The sequence below is a fragment of the Lactuca serriola genome, chromosome 2 (genome assembly GCF_051521515.1).
Source record: "Lactuca serriola cultivar US96UC23 chromosome 2, Lser_US96UC23_V15, whole genome shotgun sequence".
Lineage (NCBI taxonomy): Eukaryota > Viridiplantae > Streptophyta > Magnoliopsida > Asterales > Asteraceae > Lactuca > Lactuca serriola.
In genome coordinates, this window is record NC_136409.1 from 152355881 (window position 1) to 152372622 (window position 16742).

At 33.3% G+C, this 16742-nt stretch overlaps 1 protein-coding gene across 1 annotated transcript; it reads left to right on the forward strand.

Annotated features, from left to right (window-relative positions):
* Nucleotides 1-422: 422 nt before the first annotated feature.
* Nucleotides 423-16742, forward strand: LOC145087044 (cysteine-rich receptor-like protein kinase 2). The gene is made up of 8 exons (XM_079024943.1): nucleotides 423-914; nucleotides 13633-14036; nucleotides 14177-14287; nucleotides 14547-14674; nucleotides 14943-15153; nucleotides 15248-15479; nucleotides 15577-15730; nucleotides 16200-16742. The coding sequence occupies exons 1-8, from the start codon at nucleotides 529-531 to the stop codon at nucleotides 16590-16592; spliced, it is 2019 nt and encodes a 672-aa protein (XP_078881069.1). The 5' UTR covers nucleotides 423-528; the 3' UTR covers nucleotides 16593-16742.

The window sequence follows — 16742 nt, forward strand, 5'->3', positions numbered from 1 at the left end:
GTTGATTCCAATGTTACTTATATGTAAAAATATATAAATCTGGTTTATAAGTTATAAGTTATGTACGGTCGCACACCACACATGTCCCCCGATTCTGATTATAGCCAATCATTCTCTATTGTTTTGATCATTAAGATACAACATGCATATTGATCTTATAAGCTCCAAAATATTTATCATAATTCCATCTTCGAGAGAACGTCAAACCACACCCCTTGACCGAGGAACGAGACGACAAATCCGTAGAACAAATATCATACACACAAATAGATGAATATTCCATACATTGCGAGTCATTTATTATTGTACACCTATCACCTTTCTAACCATTTATTATCCGATACACAATAGGCACACAATAATAATAATAATAATATTATTATTATTATTATTATTATTATTAAAGAAAAGTATACCGTTAACGGTTTGGTCGAGTTCTGCTCCTTTATATATCTTGTACCCCAAAAGTCACCAACAGGCATTTTTAAGTCTAAAATCCACTTTTGTAGCAAGAACAAAGGAGAAGCCATGACTAGGTGGTGCTACTATAGATGGCAGATGGTGGTGGTTGCCTTTATGTTCATGGTCTTCCTCACAACTCCGGTGACATCACAGCCACAAACAAACATACTAATCACAGCTTGCAGCCAAGCTAACCACACCAACCTCCAGAATTTCTACGCCAATCTTAACTCTACTTTCCAAGATGTCCGAACACAATTATCGAACAATAATACATACTTTGCCACCGCAGAGCAGACAAGGAACTCAGAGGCAGTTTACGTAATGGGTCAGTGCAGGAACTACATGTCGACGATGGACTGCGTGGCTTGTTTTGATTTTGCCGATAGGGTAATACGTTTCTGCGCTGGTGCTAACGGTGGCCGAGTTGTACTTGACGGCTGCTTTCTCAGGTGAACATTTATATATTTACTTTTTTCATATTGTGAATACACAGATTACGAAGCAAGAGCAGCCAATCTCGAAATATCTATGATCATGGCATGCAACGTCCGGTTTGTATTGCGTTGAAAGACTTCGATTCCCTTGGTTTGTTTCTATCATATAGAAGTAAAGTCCACATTTTATTTCTCGTCTGGAATAAACCACCAATTTTTATGGGAGTTGATTTTTCGTACTGTTTGAAAAATCAATATAGGGACAATTATATCCGCTTCAACCTATTTATTTTTAATTTATGATATTGAAGAGAGAGATCCAAATTGATTTGCTTCCAAACGACGCCTATTAACCTTCCTCCTTCTTTCTCCTTGGGCGCTGCAGTTTCTTGAGTTGCTGATGCTTCCGATTCAAAGGGTAAGTGAAGTAGAACCCATATCTTCAGTCACATCATCCCACCAAAGCCTCCGTCTCCGCTTCTTCCACTGATGCATATATTTGGTTTGCATATTCGTATTTTTGGATTGATTTTCAACAAAACCGAATTATTATTTTGGATTTCGGATTGATTTTGGTTTATAAAATAAGAACCGAATAGTCCAAAAAAACCGAATAAACATTTATTATTTATCTATTTAAAATATATATCTATAATTATTTATTAATTTTGTAATTTATTTTTTTAAATATGTTCAAAACGTTTCACTCGATAAAAATAACATTAATATGCATTTCTCTCAAAAGTTTTGTATCTATAAAATATTTAACTATAATATATCTTCTTATTAGTTGTTTATAAATTTCAAACCACAAAATAAATTATTTGTTTTTGCTTCTTATGTAAAGTTGGATAATATTATAATTATATGTCGTTTTAAAATATTTCGGTTTTTGAAAACCGAATTATAAAACCGATCCAAAAGAATTGTAATTGGATCGGATCAGATCGGATTTGAATTTAGTTTGGACAATTCAGATCTATGTTTTGAAAACCGAAATCAATATGGATTTACTTGATTGGATCGGATCAAACCGATCCATCCAAACGAACACCCCTAGATGCATGTAAAGTGCAATCTTCAATGGATACCGATTCAAATTAAATCTTTGATGGAACTTAAATTATTTAGGAGTCTTCAATTCCCGATTTGGTATTTTAGTATCAGAACATTGAAATCAAATCTAACCTGGTGTTGTTGAGCTATCACGAATCGTATCCAGATTGGAAGAAAACCATGAAACAATCTGCCATTTCGTATTCTTCTTTAATTGAGTACCTACACCTGGCGCCCAACAAAACAAACGTTTATTCAAGGAGCTTCAACACAAGACTTCAAGAGCTTCAAACAACTTGTATAAGATGGATAAGTTAATGATCACATTTGGATGGAGGGCAAGACTTGTATACAATCAAGCTCTCTCTCTCTTTCTCTCATATGTTGGTGTGCCATTAGCTGTTGCAAATAGATGAGTTCGATTTTGATTGTAATCTTAGAACTCGGATTCAAAGAACATTTGATTCTTTATGTTTTACATCCATTCTTCTATTTGATAAGGTGAAATGTGATGGCTTCATGTTCTCCCTGACCATCGCTTCTTTCCACCGAGGGCAACACTTCGTTTTAAGAAGATGTTTGTGGTGATAGTTTGTTGAGAAATCTGGAGATTGAGATTAATTCAAAAACTTTAACGGATATATAGGTTACGGTCCCGTACCCACTAACCTTTTTATTAAAAAGTTCAGGTATGGATCATCACTGATCCATTCTGTTTATAACTCGTCTCATATAAATTTCGAATTATATATTTTTATTTTATGTTGTGATCGTTTATTTTTAATTCCAATCGAAATTCCAAAGGGAAAATGTCAAACTGTGTTTACCCGGGGCTCGAGGAGTTGACATCCAAGCTTCTAGTTTTCTGCCAAGAATTATGATTTCATTTCATTTATATTTCATTAAAGAATATCTAATACCATTTATAAATCAATAAAATCATCTATCAATTGTAATAAACTTTGTAACCACTATTCTCTATCACTGTACTCGACAATCAAAATTCAATCAGAAGTTTATGCAATAATGAATTTTATTTTCAATCGAAAGTTCTCGAGTACGTAATACATTTTCTAAATCGATATTTATTTTATCAACTAAATATTATTTTAGGTATTAAGTTATAGTAGACATTTTTTATTTAAGAAATGTTATTTTAATAATTAAGTAAAATGTGTTTGGTTATTCACAAAATTTATGGGTTACGGGGCATGTTTAGATATCTGTTGATTTGGTGGATAAGAGTATGAGTTTGATTATTCAAAACCTTATGGATTATGGAGCGAATTTGGATAAGATTTTGAAATTTGGCAAAAGAGTTTGGATCAAAGTCAATTCACTCCAAATTCGTTCCATTGCAAGTCTGCCTAACAACGTTTACATCCTTGGTTATTTTATAAAAATGTTTTTGCAATATTATATGATAAATATCACAAGCTTCTATTAATCAACTAAAAAGAAAGTAGAACATAAACTAATAAGAAGCTTTCAAGTTATCTACTCTAATAAATAAAGATCTTTTTGCCACATGTCACACTCTCATTCATTTTGATACATGTCATTTTGTGATTATTTTAAATTATTATTTTCCACATGTCATTTTATGGTTTTTTCCATTTTATTAAATTTCACATAATATTTAAATGTACTAATAAATGCATATAACTTTCATAGATGAACTTTCATTCTAATTTCAAAATTCCTAAATTAAAGCCTCATCAGTTTTATTTCTTTATTTATCTATATTATTTGTTTAAATCTAAAAGATAAAAAACACTTCAATTTTAATAATTCAATACTTTCTCACTTTTCTTGTAAATTAAAATTTCTCAAATGTTTAGTTTTATATTTATTTTTTCTTTTAAAGAAACTCATCTAATGCATGGGTCTCCCACCTAGTATACTTATATACATGAATTTTTAGGAGTGTGTTTCCGTTGATCTAGCTTAAATAAGATTTCAGTGAAGGGCTATAAATAGCAACCACTTATACACGATTGGTGGGGTTGGTATGGAGATGTTAGGTGTTCATGTGTGAGGGCGCGAAAGTTAAAAGTGGCAATAAGAATAATCGTTAGGTAAGTGGTTGAAGACATTTACTCTATATGTATGTGAACACATGAAAATAACTGGTTGAAGATATTTACTCTATATATGTGAGCACATGAAAATAGGGGGTGCTACATACGTGTAGCTTTAAGAATTTTACATCTGTGAACGATGCAAACTTCATTTTTCTTATGCATGTAATGTTTGTGGCTTAAGCTTGAAGTCTATAAATAGGCACAACCTCTTGCTTCACAATATTACAACACCAGATACACCAGATAGAAAATATAGAGTGACGTAGATTTTTGTAACATTAGGTTTTCAGATAAGCTTTTTTGCATTAAGTTGGCATTAATATGTATTAGGGAATTTCTCTGGATAGCGATGCTACTTACTTAGTCGTCATGGCGCGAAGAGTTCGCGGTATGAACTTTGATGAAACTCGCGACACTACAGGACTGTTGGGCCAAACCCGAGAAGCCTCGAGATTTAGGGCTATTTAAAGGCATAAACCCCTTAGGTTTCATTATTTCCTCATCACCTATCACCCTCAGAGCAATCATAGCAAACCATAGCCTCTCTCATTTGATTTTGAGCCTCTAAAGTTTGTTTATGCACCTTAAAGGAGAATGTAGTGCATTTTTGAAGCAATGAAGAAGATAGAAAGTTGGATCCCACCTTTTAAGCACTTTTGGACTATTGTAAGTCTTCAGTCTTGAAGCTTTATGAGTTAGTATGTCTAGATCTATGATTTTATGCATGTTTTGGTCACATGGTTGATGTTTCATTGGAGTTAGGGAACTCCGGTCTTCAAGGTTGTATTTTTATGGCTTATGAACCCATTGTGGTAAGAAGATGATGAGTTCATATTGTCATTTGGTCCATGCATGAGTATAAGAGCTTGTTGGTCCTAATTTTGACATAGACTTGGTATGATGGTGTTAAGGACATGCAAATGCTAAAGTTTGAAACTTTATCCATTAAGACCATATTTTGATGTGTTATGGAGGTTTAGATCTTAGTTGTTAAAGTATTAAGACCTTAGTTGGAAGTAGGGTGTGTTTCTAAGATCGAGTCACGATATGAGGATTTGGTCATGTCATGATATTTGAATAGACCACGTTTATTTTTCCGCTTAGCAATAGCGTCGCGACCTTGTGTTGGTCGCATCAAGATGACGTGGACAATTGACTTTTTTAGCAAATTTGACTTTTGGTCAACTATTTTGGGTTTGGGTCTTAGATGGGAAAAATAGTCTTTTTCCCATAGATTGTGTTTTTTTGGATCCAAACTTGATAAGGAAGCATAACTGAGTATTTTACCTTAATTACTGAATTAGGATTATATATTGTGTAGTTTTGGGGAAGACTTGATACTACTAGCTTGAGTTGTGGACTTAATCTTGTCTTCTATTTAGGTGAGTTCCCACACATTTTCTTATTATGTGTATTATATTATGATGTTATGTACGACCAATAATAGCCTCTTGGGTGGAAGTGTGGTCGTGATGTTTGGTACTACTATAAAATAGCCTCTTGGATTAAAGTTCTAGTGTACCTTAGCAAGATCTATGACCACGGATAACCTCTTTGAAGGAAGTGTGATCATGATGATCTGTACAACTAGAGAATAGCCTCATGGAGGGAAGTTCTACTTATACAATGATTAGAGTTATGCTAGCATATATTATGTGGTAGATTATAAGTAATATGTGATTTAATGCATGAAGTTCATGCGTTATTATGTGTATTGCATATGATCTATATAATAGGTGAGTATTGTGATTTCTCAATAAGCATTAGGCTTATAGTTGCTACTTAGGTGTTGTTTGTTTTTTCTGAGGCAAAATGTCTGCAGTCTGTGGACCACATATGTAGACCTCTGTAGTAAAAGAGGTGGACCAAACGTCTGTAGTCTGAAAATAAAAGACTGTTTTTTTTAACATCCGCGGGCTACTAAAATAAACTGAAATATAAATAAACTGATTTTTTTAAACTTCAAAGTGATTTTTTAATATTTTTATGACTTTGTTATAAATAGTTAACGAATCTAGATCAACTTTTATATATTATTGTATAAAAAATAAAAATAAAAATGATATGAATTAATGTATACATATTTGATAAAAACCAACAACTCTGCTTGCAGAGTTATAACTAAACATTATAATTAGTGATCAAAGAATTTGATACATAAATGGATGGAAATAAACTTCGATTTTTTCAATTAATTCCATTAAAAACGTACCATAAATATTTTCTCGAGAAATTGACGATACTATATTAAATAATGTTTTACAAAATTTGGCAAAAAAATATAAGAATATATTATGATTTTTTTTCATATTTATATAAACAACTCAACGAATATTATTGTAATAAATATTTATTTATAAATTTGTCAAAAATATCATGTTTGTATCGTCGAACATTTTTTTTTAATTAAAGTTTTGTAATTTTTTTTTTCAAATTGTTTATCGTTAATAAAGTTGAAAAAATATAAATTAAAAAAAACTTAAAAAAATAAAGATATATATATATATATATATATATATATGTGTGTGTGTGTGTGTGTGTATGTGTTTAGGCTAGAAGATGTTAGAAGACTCTGGTCAACATCTGTGCCAAGAAGAGGGCGCGTAGACATTTTTAGGTCTGCAGTCTTCAAAAAAACAAACAGTCTGCGAAGGCTAATGTCTGCGCGGCGCAGACAGAAGAGGTCACGCAGATCTGTAGACAAAAAAACACTACCTTAATGTTTTATAGCATCTCTTTCTAGTGTGGCGAAGGGTAAGGAGCCGATATGATTGTGACGTCTGGGCATTCTCGAGGGCATGACATATATCTAACATTAACAAACTTTATGAGATAACTTTCAAAACAATGTTTTATGCTTCCATAACATGATGATATAATGTTTAATATGATGATGTGATGAGATATCTTTGATTTCAAGAATTACATTTAATATAACAAATAAGGTTTTACATTTCACAAAGATTTATACTCTGATTTAAAAAAGAGGTTGTATATTTTGGGACGTTACATTTTCTTTTGTACAAAGCCTTATTTTTAGTAGATAAAAATACAAGTGATACCTTACAATGAGGGATCATATTACAAGTACAATTTATCCTTGTATGATTGTAATATTTCTTGGTGATAATAAAATCCTCTCATTCTTTCTCATGCATCCATGGATGTAGGTTAGATTTGACCTAACCAAATTAAATATTTTTTTTTTCTAATATTAGTTTTCATTTGTGGTACTTTCAATATTTTTACTCCACTTTATGTTAAAATCATTTATCATTTTGTCATGAGTGCTTAACTTGTTTTGTTGAATCCCAACAAACTGATATTAGAGCCATGGTTGAAGGTGGGAAACTTAAAATCGACAAATTCCATGGTCAAGATTTTGGTTTATGGAAAATGAAAATCGAAGATAATGTCAGAGGTGTTAGACAGGGCCAGTCCTTTGATTTTAAAGGCCCTGTACGAAAAATAAAAATAAACCTTTAACATAATTTGTTTATGTATATATAAAAAGTTGTTAATACTACTAAGATGTTCTAATCGATTAATATGTATGAGTGAACTAGAAAAAAATAAAAAATAAAATGGTCTTCAATATATTTTTTATGTATATATACAAATTTTAATAATACCAATCAATTAAACTAGATGAGATTGAACTAGGAAAAAAATAATATAATTGATAGATAAAAAAAATTCATCAATTAAGGTGGGTGCGGACGATTTAAAAAGAAAGAAAAAACTGGTTAATTAAAATAACTATATAGAAATGAGGAATAAAAAATCATTAATAAAGAAAAGTGGGAATGAAGAATAAAATGCCGATTAATAGTAAAAATTTTGAAGATGGGGTAAAATAAAAAGAACTGGTCAATATAAACAAGTTTGCGGTAGGATTAGGATAATAGAATTAAACTGTGGCTATTAATTACTAAAATGTGAATTAATAAAAAATGAAGAAAAGTGTGCAAATGGGGAACTTCAATTAATACAAAAAGGAAGAATGGTGCTTATAGGAGGAATCGAACGTAGATCGTTCAAAAGGAAAGGAGGATACACAACGCTCCTCACCAGTTGAACCAAATGTTGTTTTGAAAAATTTATGCATAAATGACTATATATTAACTTATTTAGTATATAATTTGCTAAAAGCGGACCCTATTTTTTTCGGGGCCCTGTGCGGTGGCATACTTTGCACACCCTCAGGGCCGACCCTGGTGTTAGAACAGGAGAAATGGGATATGTTAGATCGGCAGGCTCTTGGTGTAGTCAGGATGTTATTGTCAAAGAACATTGCTTACAATATTGTCAATGAAAGAACGACGTTTGGGCTACTCAAGGCATTGTCTAACATCCATGAAAAACACTATACAAAGAATACGACTTTGTTGATCACACAATTGGTGAATCTGAAGATGAAGGAGGGTAGCTTGGTGACTGATCATGTTAACAAATTCAATTCAATCATCTCAAGGTTGATTTCAATTGATATTGGATTTGAGGATAAAGTCATGCAGTTGCTACTATTATTATCCTTGGGAGATAGTTGGTCTAGTAAAATGACGACAATTAGTAGTTCACCGCATGTGCTAAGTTGACGTTCGAAGGTATTTATGATTTAACCTCGGTGAGGATGTGCATAGACGGAGTGTTGAAGAAGCTTATAATATTCTTCTATGTACCAAAGATAGATGAAGAGGTTCCAACAGAGGAGGTGGTAGTAGAGGAAGATCAAAGTCGAGAAAGAGAGGTCGTTCGAAAAATATGAAAGATATTACACATTGGAACTACAAAGAGAAATGTCATTTTAGAAATTAGTGCCCAAAGCCTTCGACATATAAAGGAAAGAAAGAAGTGAATGCCATTCCATTATAGTCAATCCATAGAATTAATGCAGAATTTTTGGTAGTACAATGGGAGAGTCACATTAGTAGATAACAAGAGCCTGAATATTACTAGTGTCGGGGAGGTGGTCATCAAGATGAATTTGATTACGAATTAGACTTTGAAGAATGTCAAGTTCATTACAGACCTGAAGAGGATGTTAATATCAGTAAGGCAACTTGATGATGGTCACCATGTTACATTTGATGATCATTAGTGGAAGGTGACAAAGGGAAACTTAGTTGCTGCTGGAGGTCAGAAGCGGGGTACACTTTATATGGTGGCAGCTTCTGATGCTAAAGCGTATGACATTGAAGAAGTTGGGGCATCTACATTGTGGAACCAAAGACTTAGGCATATGATGATGGGTTTTATACAAAAGAACATCCTATGTGCTCATGCAAACCCTAAAGCTTGGATCTAGGTTTCTCTATTGACTTAGGAACCCTAGATCTAGCATACATATTTCAAAATTATCATATAAAATCAGATCTAGATGATTACCTCTTTAACAATGGCTTGAATCTTCTTGTCTTGGAGCTTAGAGTCACAAATGTCACTCCTCTAATGGCTTACAAACACCACAAGAAAGAGGATGATATTGGAGAGAGGGGAGGAAGCACAATTTCGGCTATGAACTCTTCTAGGGTTTCCAGTGGCCGAAAACTGATGCCCTAGGGGTCTATTTGACTATTTATACTTATACTGATAGGGTTTCAGTCAAAACCCTATTGGACAGCTTAGTCCTTATGCAGTCCAAGGAACCTTCTAGAATAAGGCCTCCTTGGATGAAATTAAGATGGACACATCCTTAATTTCGTCCATGCCCAATCTATAAGGATTCTTAGCCCAATATTCAACTATCACACAATTGACAGTTTAAGTCCCATTTATTTAATTAATGTCTTTTAGCCACATAATTAATTCTTGTGTAATATTAATTAAACTATATGATTTCTATTTTAATATATTATTCATATAATATATTAATAAATCATAATAACCTCTTTCTCTCCATAAATCACCCTGTCAAGTTGCTATGGTGAAAGCAACCCAAAAGGACCATGCACAACTGGGTCAAGTACATACCAAACATAGTTACAGGCTTAGACACTAATCCAACATATGAGTGATAGGGAATGAAGATGCTAGTCTCCAATAGACGTATACTATATCTAAAGACTAAGACAGTCAATTTCCGTGAGTCATATGTACTTGGTAAACAAAGAAAGTTATTTTCATGAAGATAGGTCATCTGCCCAAGTCTAGGAAATTGGAGTTAGTTCATTCAGATGTTTATGGTCCCAATTCAGTTCCTTTAGTGGGAGGATCCTAGTAGTATGTCATGTTTATTGAAGATTGCATGAGGAAATTTTTGGTTTATTTCTTGAAACATATAAGTCTGAAGTGTTCAGACATTTAAGAAATGGAAAGCTATTGTGCAAAATGAAACAAACTTGAAAAATTAAGTGTTTCAGATTAGATAATGGGGTCGAATACAATAGCAAAGAAGTTTTTGATTACTGTGCTAACCAATGAATCAGAATGCAGAGGATGGTTCCAAGGACACCTCAGTAAAAGGGGGTAGATGAAAGGATTAAATGAACATTAAATGAGAGGGATAAAAACATGAAACTACATGTAGGTTTACCCATGAAGTTATAGGCATACTCAGTCAACACAACTGTATATTCAATCAACAGAAGACCTTTAGTCCCCATAGGGTTCAAGATTACATAAGCGAAATGGAAAGGTCAAGATATTTTGCTCAAACACCTGAGGGTATTCAATTATGGTTCGTATGTCAAAGTTAAAGACTCAAAGAGAAGTAAGCTAAAGGAAAAAACAGGAAAGTACACCTTTGTAGATTACATGTTAGATGACATGAGGTATCGCTTCTAGGATAACAAGAATAAGAAGGTTATCAGGATTTAGGATGTGGTGTTCAACGAGAGTGCTCTATAAAAGGATGAACTTGAAAAAAGCTCCAATAGTGAAAAACAATCGTATGATATTAGTTCAAAGGAGGAGGTTGCAGATGATGCAGAGACAGTTACTCCTATTATCCGTAGATCTACTAGAGTAAAAAGACCTACATTCAGGTATTCTTCATCAACTAATTACTTGTTGTTGACTGAGAATGGTGAACCTGAATCTTATTCAAAGGCCTTGAGGATGAAAGATTCCATATAGTGGGATAAGGCTATGGAAGACGAGTGGAGCTCGCTTGACAATAACCATACTTGGTTCTTGGTCCTTGGTCAAGCTTCCACAGGAAGGAAATAACTGTTAAAGAAATGGGTGTTTCGATTCAAATATTAGATTGATGACACCAAACAGTACAATGTAAGGTTAGTGGTCAATGGGTTTTAATAGAAGAGATGGGTTTATGACAATGAGATCTTCTCTCTAGTTGTGAAGATGAATATAATCAAAATGATCTTGGGTATCGTAGCCTTTGAAGATCTCCATCTAGAGTAACTAGATTTGAAGATAGATTTTCTCCATGGTGACCTAAAAGAAGACATATACATGGCACACCCAAAGAGTTTTCCCACAAATGGTAAGGAAAATGTGGTGTGCAACCTGAAGAGAAGTCTATATGAATTGAAGCAAGCTCCAAAGAAATGGTACTTAAAGTTTGATAGCTTAATGCAAAGGAGTGGGTATCACAGATGTGAGATGAATCATTGTTTTTACTTGAATAAATTCTACTCCTCATACATCATCATGTTATTGTATGTTGATGACATGTTGATCCATGGATCTGACATGCACGAGATCCACAAGCTTAAGAAGCAGTTGCCCAACGAGTTCAAGATAAAGGACATAAGGGCTGCTAAGCAGGTATTATGCATATGCATAGCCAGGAACAAAGTTACCAGTACACTAAAAATTTGACAAGCTAAGTATGTCGAGAAGGTTTTAGAAAAGTTCAACATAGCAGATGTTAAGGTCAGAAGTACACCTTTGGATAGTTATTTGAGACTCACAAATAAACAACCCTAAAGACCAAAGAAGACATGGAACAAATGGCTAAAATTCTCTATGCAGCTACAGTTAGTAGCTTAATGTATGCTATGGTATGAACCCGACCAAATATTTCTCATGTCATAGGAGTTGTGACGAGGTTCATGTAAAATCGAAGAAGAGAGCATTATGAGGGAGTAAAGTGGATGTATGCTACTTGAAAGGAATGACTGAGGTTTCCCTATGTTTCAGAAGAAAAAGGATGGTCTTAGAAGGGTTCGTCAATGCATTTTTGGGTGGATATATGGATTCATGTAAATGCACATCATGTTATGTGTTCATAATCAGAGGTACGTCAATTAGTTGGATGTCTAGGTTATAGAAGAGTATTGCTATCCCAACCACATAAGCAGAGTATATGCCTATTGCAGAAGAAGCCAAGGAGCTTATACGGTTGAAGAACTTCTTATCAGAACTTAGAATGTAGCAGGAGAATTGTGTACTGCATTTTGACAACTAGAGTGTAGTTTATTTGGCAAAGAACTCGATGTTTCATAGTAGAATGAAACACATTCATATGGGGTACTATTTCATTCGAGAGTTAATTAATGATGGAACTCTAAATCTGAAGAAAATCCTTGGAACGAAGAATCCAACAAATATGTTCACCAATGTGGTTACCACTGAGACGTTGAAGCTTTGTATGGCTTCAACTGGCCTTTCAAAAGTTTGAGAAAAAGGCATGGCAGAAAGCGAGAAAGATATATATATATATATATATATATATATATATATATATATATATATATAGAGAGAGAGAGAGAGAGATTAAGGAATGTTGCAAGGTTTTGTATGACAGAGAAAGGCTAAGTTATTAAAGCCTTCAAGTGGGAAATTGTTAGGGGTGCATGTGTGAAGGTATGGATGTCAAAAGTGGCAGTAAAATTAATTGTTAGGTAAATGGTTGAAGACATTTATTCTATATGTATGTGAACACATGAAAATAAGTGTTTGAAGACATTTAATCTATATGTGTGTGTGAAGACATGAAAATAGGGAGTGCTACGTATATGTAGCCTTGAAGACTTTTACGTGTGTGAACGATGCAAACTTCAATTTTTCTTATGCATGTAGTGTTTGTGGCTTAAACATGAACCCTAAAAATAAGCATTCCCCCTTGCTTCCTAATATAACAACACAAAGAACAAGATACACATATAGAAAATCAAGAGTGAGGTTGTTTTCTTTTGTGTAGAGTCTTATTTTTGGCAACCAAAAATAGGAGTGATAACTTATAATGAGTGATCAGATTATAAGTGTAGTTTGACCTTGTATGATTGTAATTTTTTTGGTAATAGTTAATCTCTCTCTCTCTCTCTCTCTCTCTCTCTCTCTCTCTCTCTCTCTCTCTCTCTCTCTCTCTCTCTCTCTCTCTCTCTCTCTCTCTCTCTCTCTCTCTCTCTCTCTCTCTCTCTCCAGTGGATGTTGGTCAAATTATGTTCCGATTTTATATTTTGTTTGCAATCTTTTCAGTAGTTTTATTCCACGTGTGTTATCGAAATCGTTTATCATTTTGTCAGAAGTCCTTAACTTGTTTTGTTTTGTTGAATCCTAACATAAGAAACTATATATAATTATACCATTTTACAGTTTTTGTATTTTCAATATTTCACATCTCAATCACTCTTTTTTTGTAATATCCACTTTAACTCTAGAGTAACAGTTATTCTATTTTTAAGGTACGAGGGTAATTCTTTCTACAATCAATCGACAGCACCAGGAAATGATGGCTTATGTGGCAATCACACATCATCAAGACAAAGTGTTTTTGAAACCACTGTGGATGGATTGATGTCCGATCTTTCTATCGCCACACCAAAAATAAATGGTTTCTTTGCTGCGGCCACAACACCCGTTATTGGCACCAATACAAGTACTGCATACGCTATCGCACAGTGTGCCATTTCAATAACACTCGATGATTGCAGAAATTGCTTACAAGTGGCATATGCTAACATAAGAGTTTGCGCAGCTGATGTTACTGATGGGAGGGGTGTTGATTCTGGGTGTTTTATGAGGTACTCAGCCTCTCCGTTTTTCCCCAACAATGCAATTATTGATATCACGCCGTTTTTACGAGATGGTAAAACTTCTGAAATCCCTATGCGAATTTCTTGTTATATTTATTAATTGCTACACTTAAAATATTATTCGACCCATTTTGAAATAAGGAATTCAATACAAGTGTATCAACATGCTCTCTTATAATATTTCCATGTACAGGAGGTTCAAGCAACAAGGGAGCCATTATAGGAGGTGTAGTTGGTGTGATCATCTTGCTAATACTTATACTTTTGTGGTATCGTCGATCCAGGAAAAGAACATCACCAGGAAGTAAGAATTGTCGATTTAATTATAAATAATTATATTGAAGTTGGTCACTAATAGATTTTAAACTGATGATCAAAAGACTCAGCAAGGTCTTTGTCTTCTTCCAACCATGAGGTTATGACACTTGGTTGTTAGGGTAGTTGGTGTGTTGTGGAATTATTCATCTGTTGTTTTCCCACGTTATATATAGTTCTAATGATAATATTTTATTTTATAATAATTATAACGATAAACTCTATCTATATATACACATGTCGACCAGGTTATGCCATGGAAGCAGCAGATTTGAAAGGTGCAGTACACTACAATTATAACGATCTGCAGTTGGCTACTGATAATTTTGGAGAAGAGAATATTCTAGGGAAAGGAGGTTTTGGTGAAGTATTCAAGGTAATAAAATAGAATTTTTGTATCGGAATGATATTATTGATTTCAATTTCCTTCTACATTTTCTTTCTATTATCCTCGGATATTCCTACATAGCTTGTTATTGTGATATTACTAAAATTTGTACTATAAGTCAATACCTATGGGTTAACCTATCAACTTAACTTTAGATATCGCAAGTCAACATTTTTCATCTTCTACAAACAAATTGGAGATATAATTTCATTATTATTCACTAATTCAAACAAACTCTTGAATGGTTGAATTATAGGCAACCCTTGATGATAAGAATATTGTGGCAGTAAAGAAACTTCACGTACAACATGGTAGAGTAAAAGAAGAATTTGAGAATGAAGTTAAGCTTATAAGTGACATTCATCATCGAAATCTTCTACGTCTCCTTGGATGGTCAAGTGAAGGATCTGATCTCTTTCTAGTCCTGGAATATATGCCAAATGGAAGCCTTGATCAATTCTTATGGGGTAAGTTGATGTTGCAAAAGTATTAATAATTATTCATATGAAATTCAATATTTAGAAACACTTGGTATGTTATTAATATCTCTTCATAACGAAGGTTCAAAAAGGGGTACTCTAGACTGGAACCAACGATATGAAATAATATTTGGGATAGCCAAGGGTCTTGCTCATCTACACAACGAATTTCATGTCAAAATCATTCATAGAGATATAAAATCAAACAACATTCTTCTTACTGATGATTTTAAACCAAAGATAGCAGATTTTGGGCTAGCAAGGTTTCTACCTGAGGATGAAACTCATGTTATCACCAAGTTTGCTGGGACATTGTAAGATTGATTTTTGATACAACCGTGTTGTATTAAATCGATCCTCTGTTTGTGTATAATTAAGTTATTTTAATTTTACTATGAAATACAATGTCAGGGGTTACACAGCGCCAGAATATGCACTTCAAGGTGTTTTATCAGATAAAGTTGACACGTACAGCTTTGGAGTTGTGATTCTTGAAATCATTAGTGGCCGAAGGAGTACCGAAGTGACATCTGACAAATCAACCTCCGACTACCTACTGGAACATGTGAGATACCATATTAATACCTTTTCTCATATTTAGTTGTTCTTTTTAGAGAACGACAAGATCGTTTATTTAGATTAATAAGAAACAAAAAAGTTATTGCATAGGAGGTGCAGTACATATGAGAAGAAAGAAAGATAAAATAAGATACAAACAAACATGTGTCCAACCGTGAAACATAGCATGAAGAAAGAATAAGAAAGCAAAACAGATATTCTAACATAGTATATATATATATATATATATATATATATATATATATATATATATATATATATATATATATATATATATATATATATATATATATATATATATATATATATATATATCTTCTAAAATAATTATATCTTTAAAAACAACAGATCTTATATATTTCACATATAAAGGTTACTCGTATTTAAGTAGATTTTACATTCTTTGTAAAATAGTTACTGAATTCTTAATTTTTTTTATATGATTGGGTGAACAGGCATGGAAGTCATATGAGAAGAAAGTACATATGGAATTCATTGATATGACACTGGACTTGAACCAACACCAACAAGAACATGTGATGAAGATCATTGAGATTGCTTTGTTGTGCACCCAATCACCAGTTACGAAGAGACCAACCATGTCTGAGGTTGTTTTGATGCTTCAAGATGGCCAATCATTGGGGAAAAAAGAGCTAACCAGACCTACTTATGTGCACAATCATGAAAGGAGGATCCATATTGGATCTTCAAAGAATTTCGTTGCTGCTAATACTATTTGCAAAAACCCAAAGCAAATATTAGAGGCAAATGAGAAGCTACGTAGTGAAAGAGCAGACGCCAAAGTAGATGTACTGGAGGAAGAGATGAATGTTGCAAAGATCTTATAACTTAGGGATTCAAGGTCGATGGCGTTGAAGTTATTATGTGGTTTTAAAAAAAAACTGAACATAGACCGGTCAGCCTATTATTACGTTTTGTCTGAATGAAACAATGAAACTGAAACCTCCATTTTCAGATCGCCCATTTTCCTTGCTTTC

Bases quoted from the DNA above. Each gene is read 5' to 3' on its own strand.
- LOC145087044 (XM_079024943.1), top strand. From the start codon at position 529: ATGACTAGGTGGTGCTACTATAGATGGCAGATGGTGGTGGTTGCCTTT. The intron at 14,037-14,176 runs GTAAAACTTCTG...TTCCATGTACAG, and splicing joins CACGCCGTTTTTACGAGATG to GAGGTTCAAGCAACAAGGGA. The intron at 15,731-16,199 runs GTGAGATACCAT...TTGGGTGAACAG, and splicing joins CCGACTACCTACTGGAACAT to GCATGGAAGTCATATGAGAA.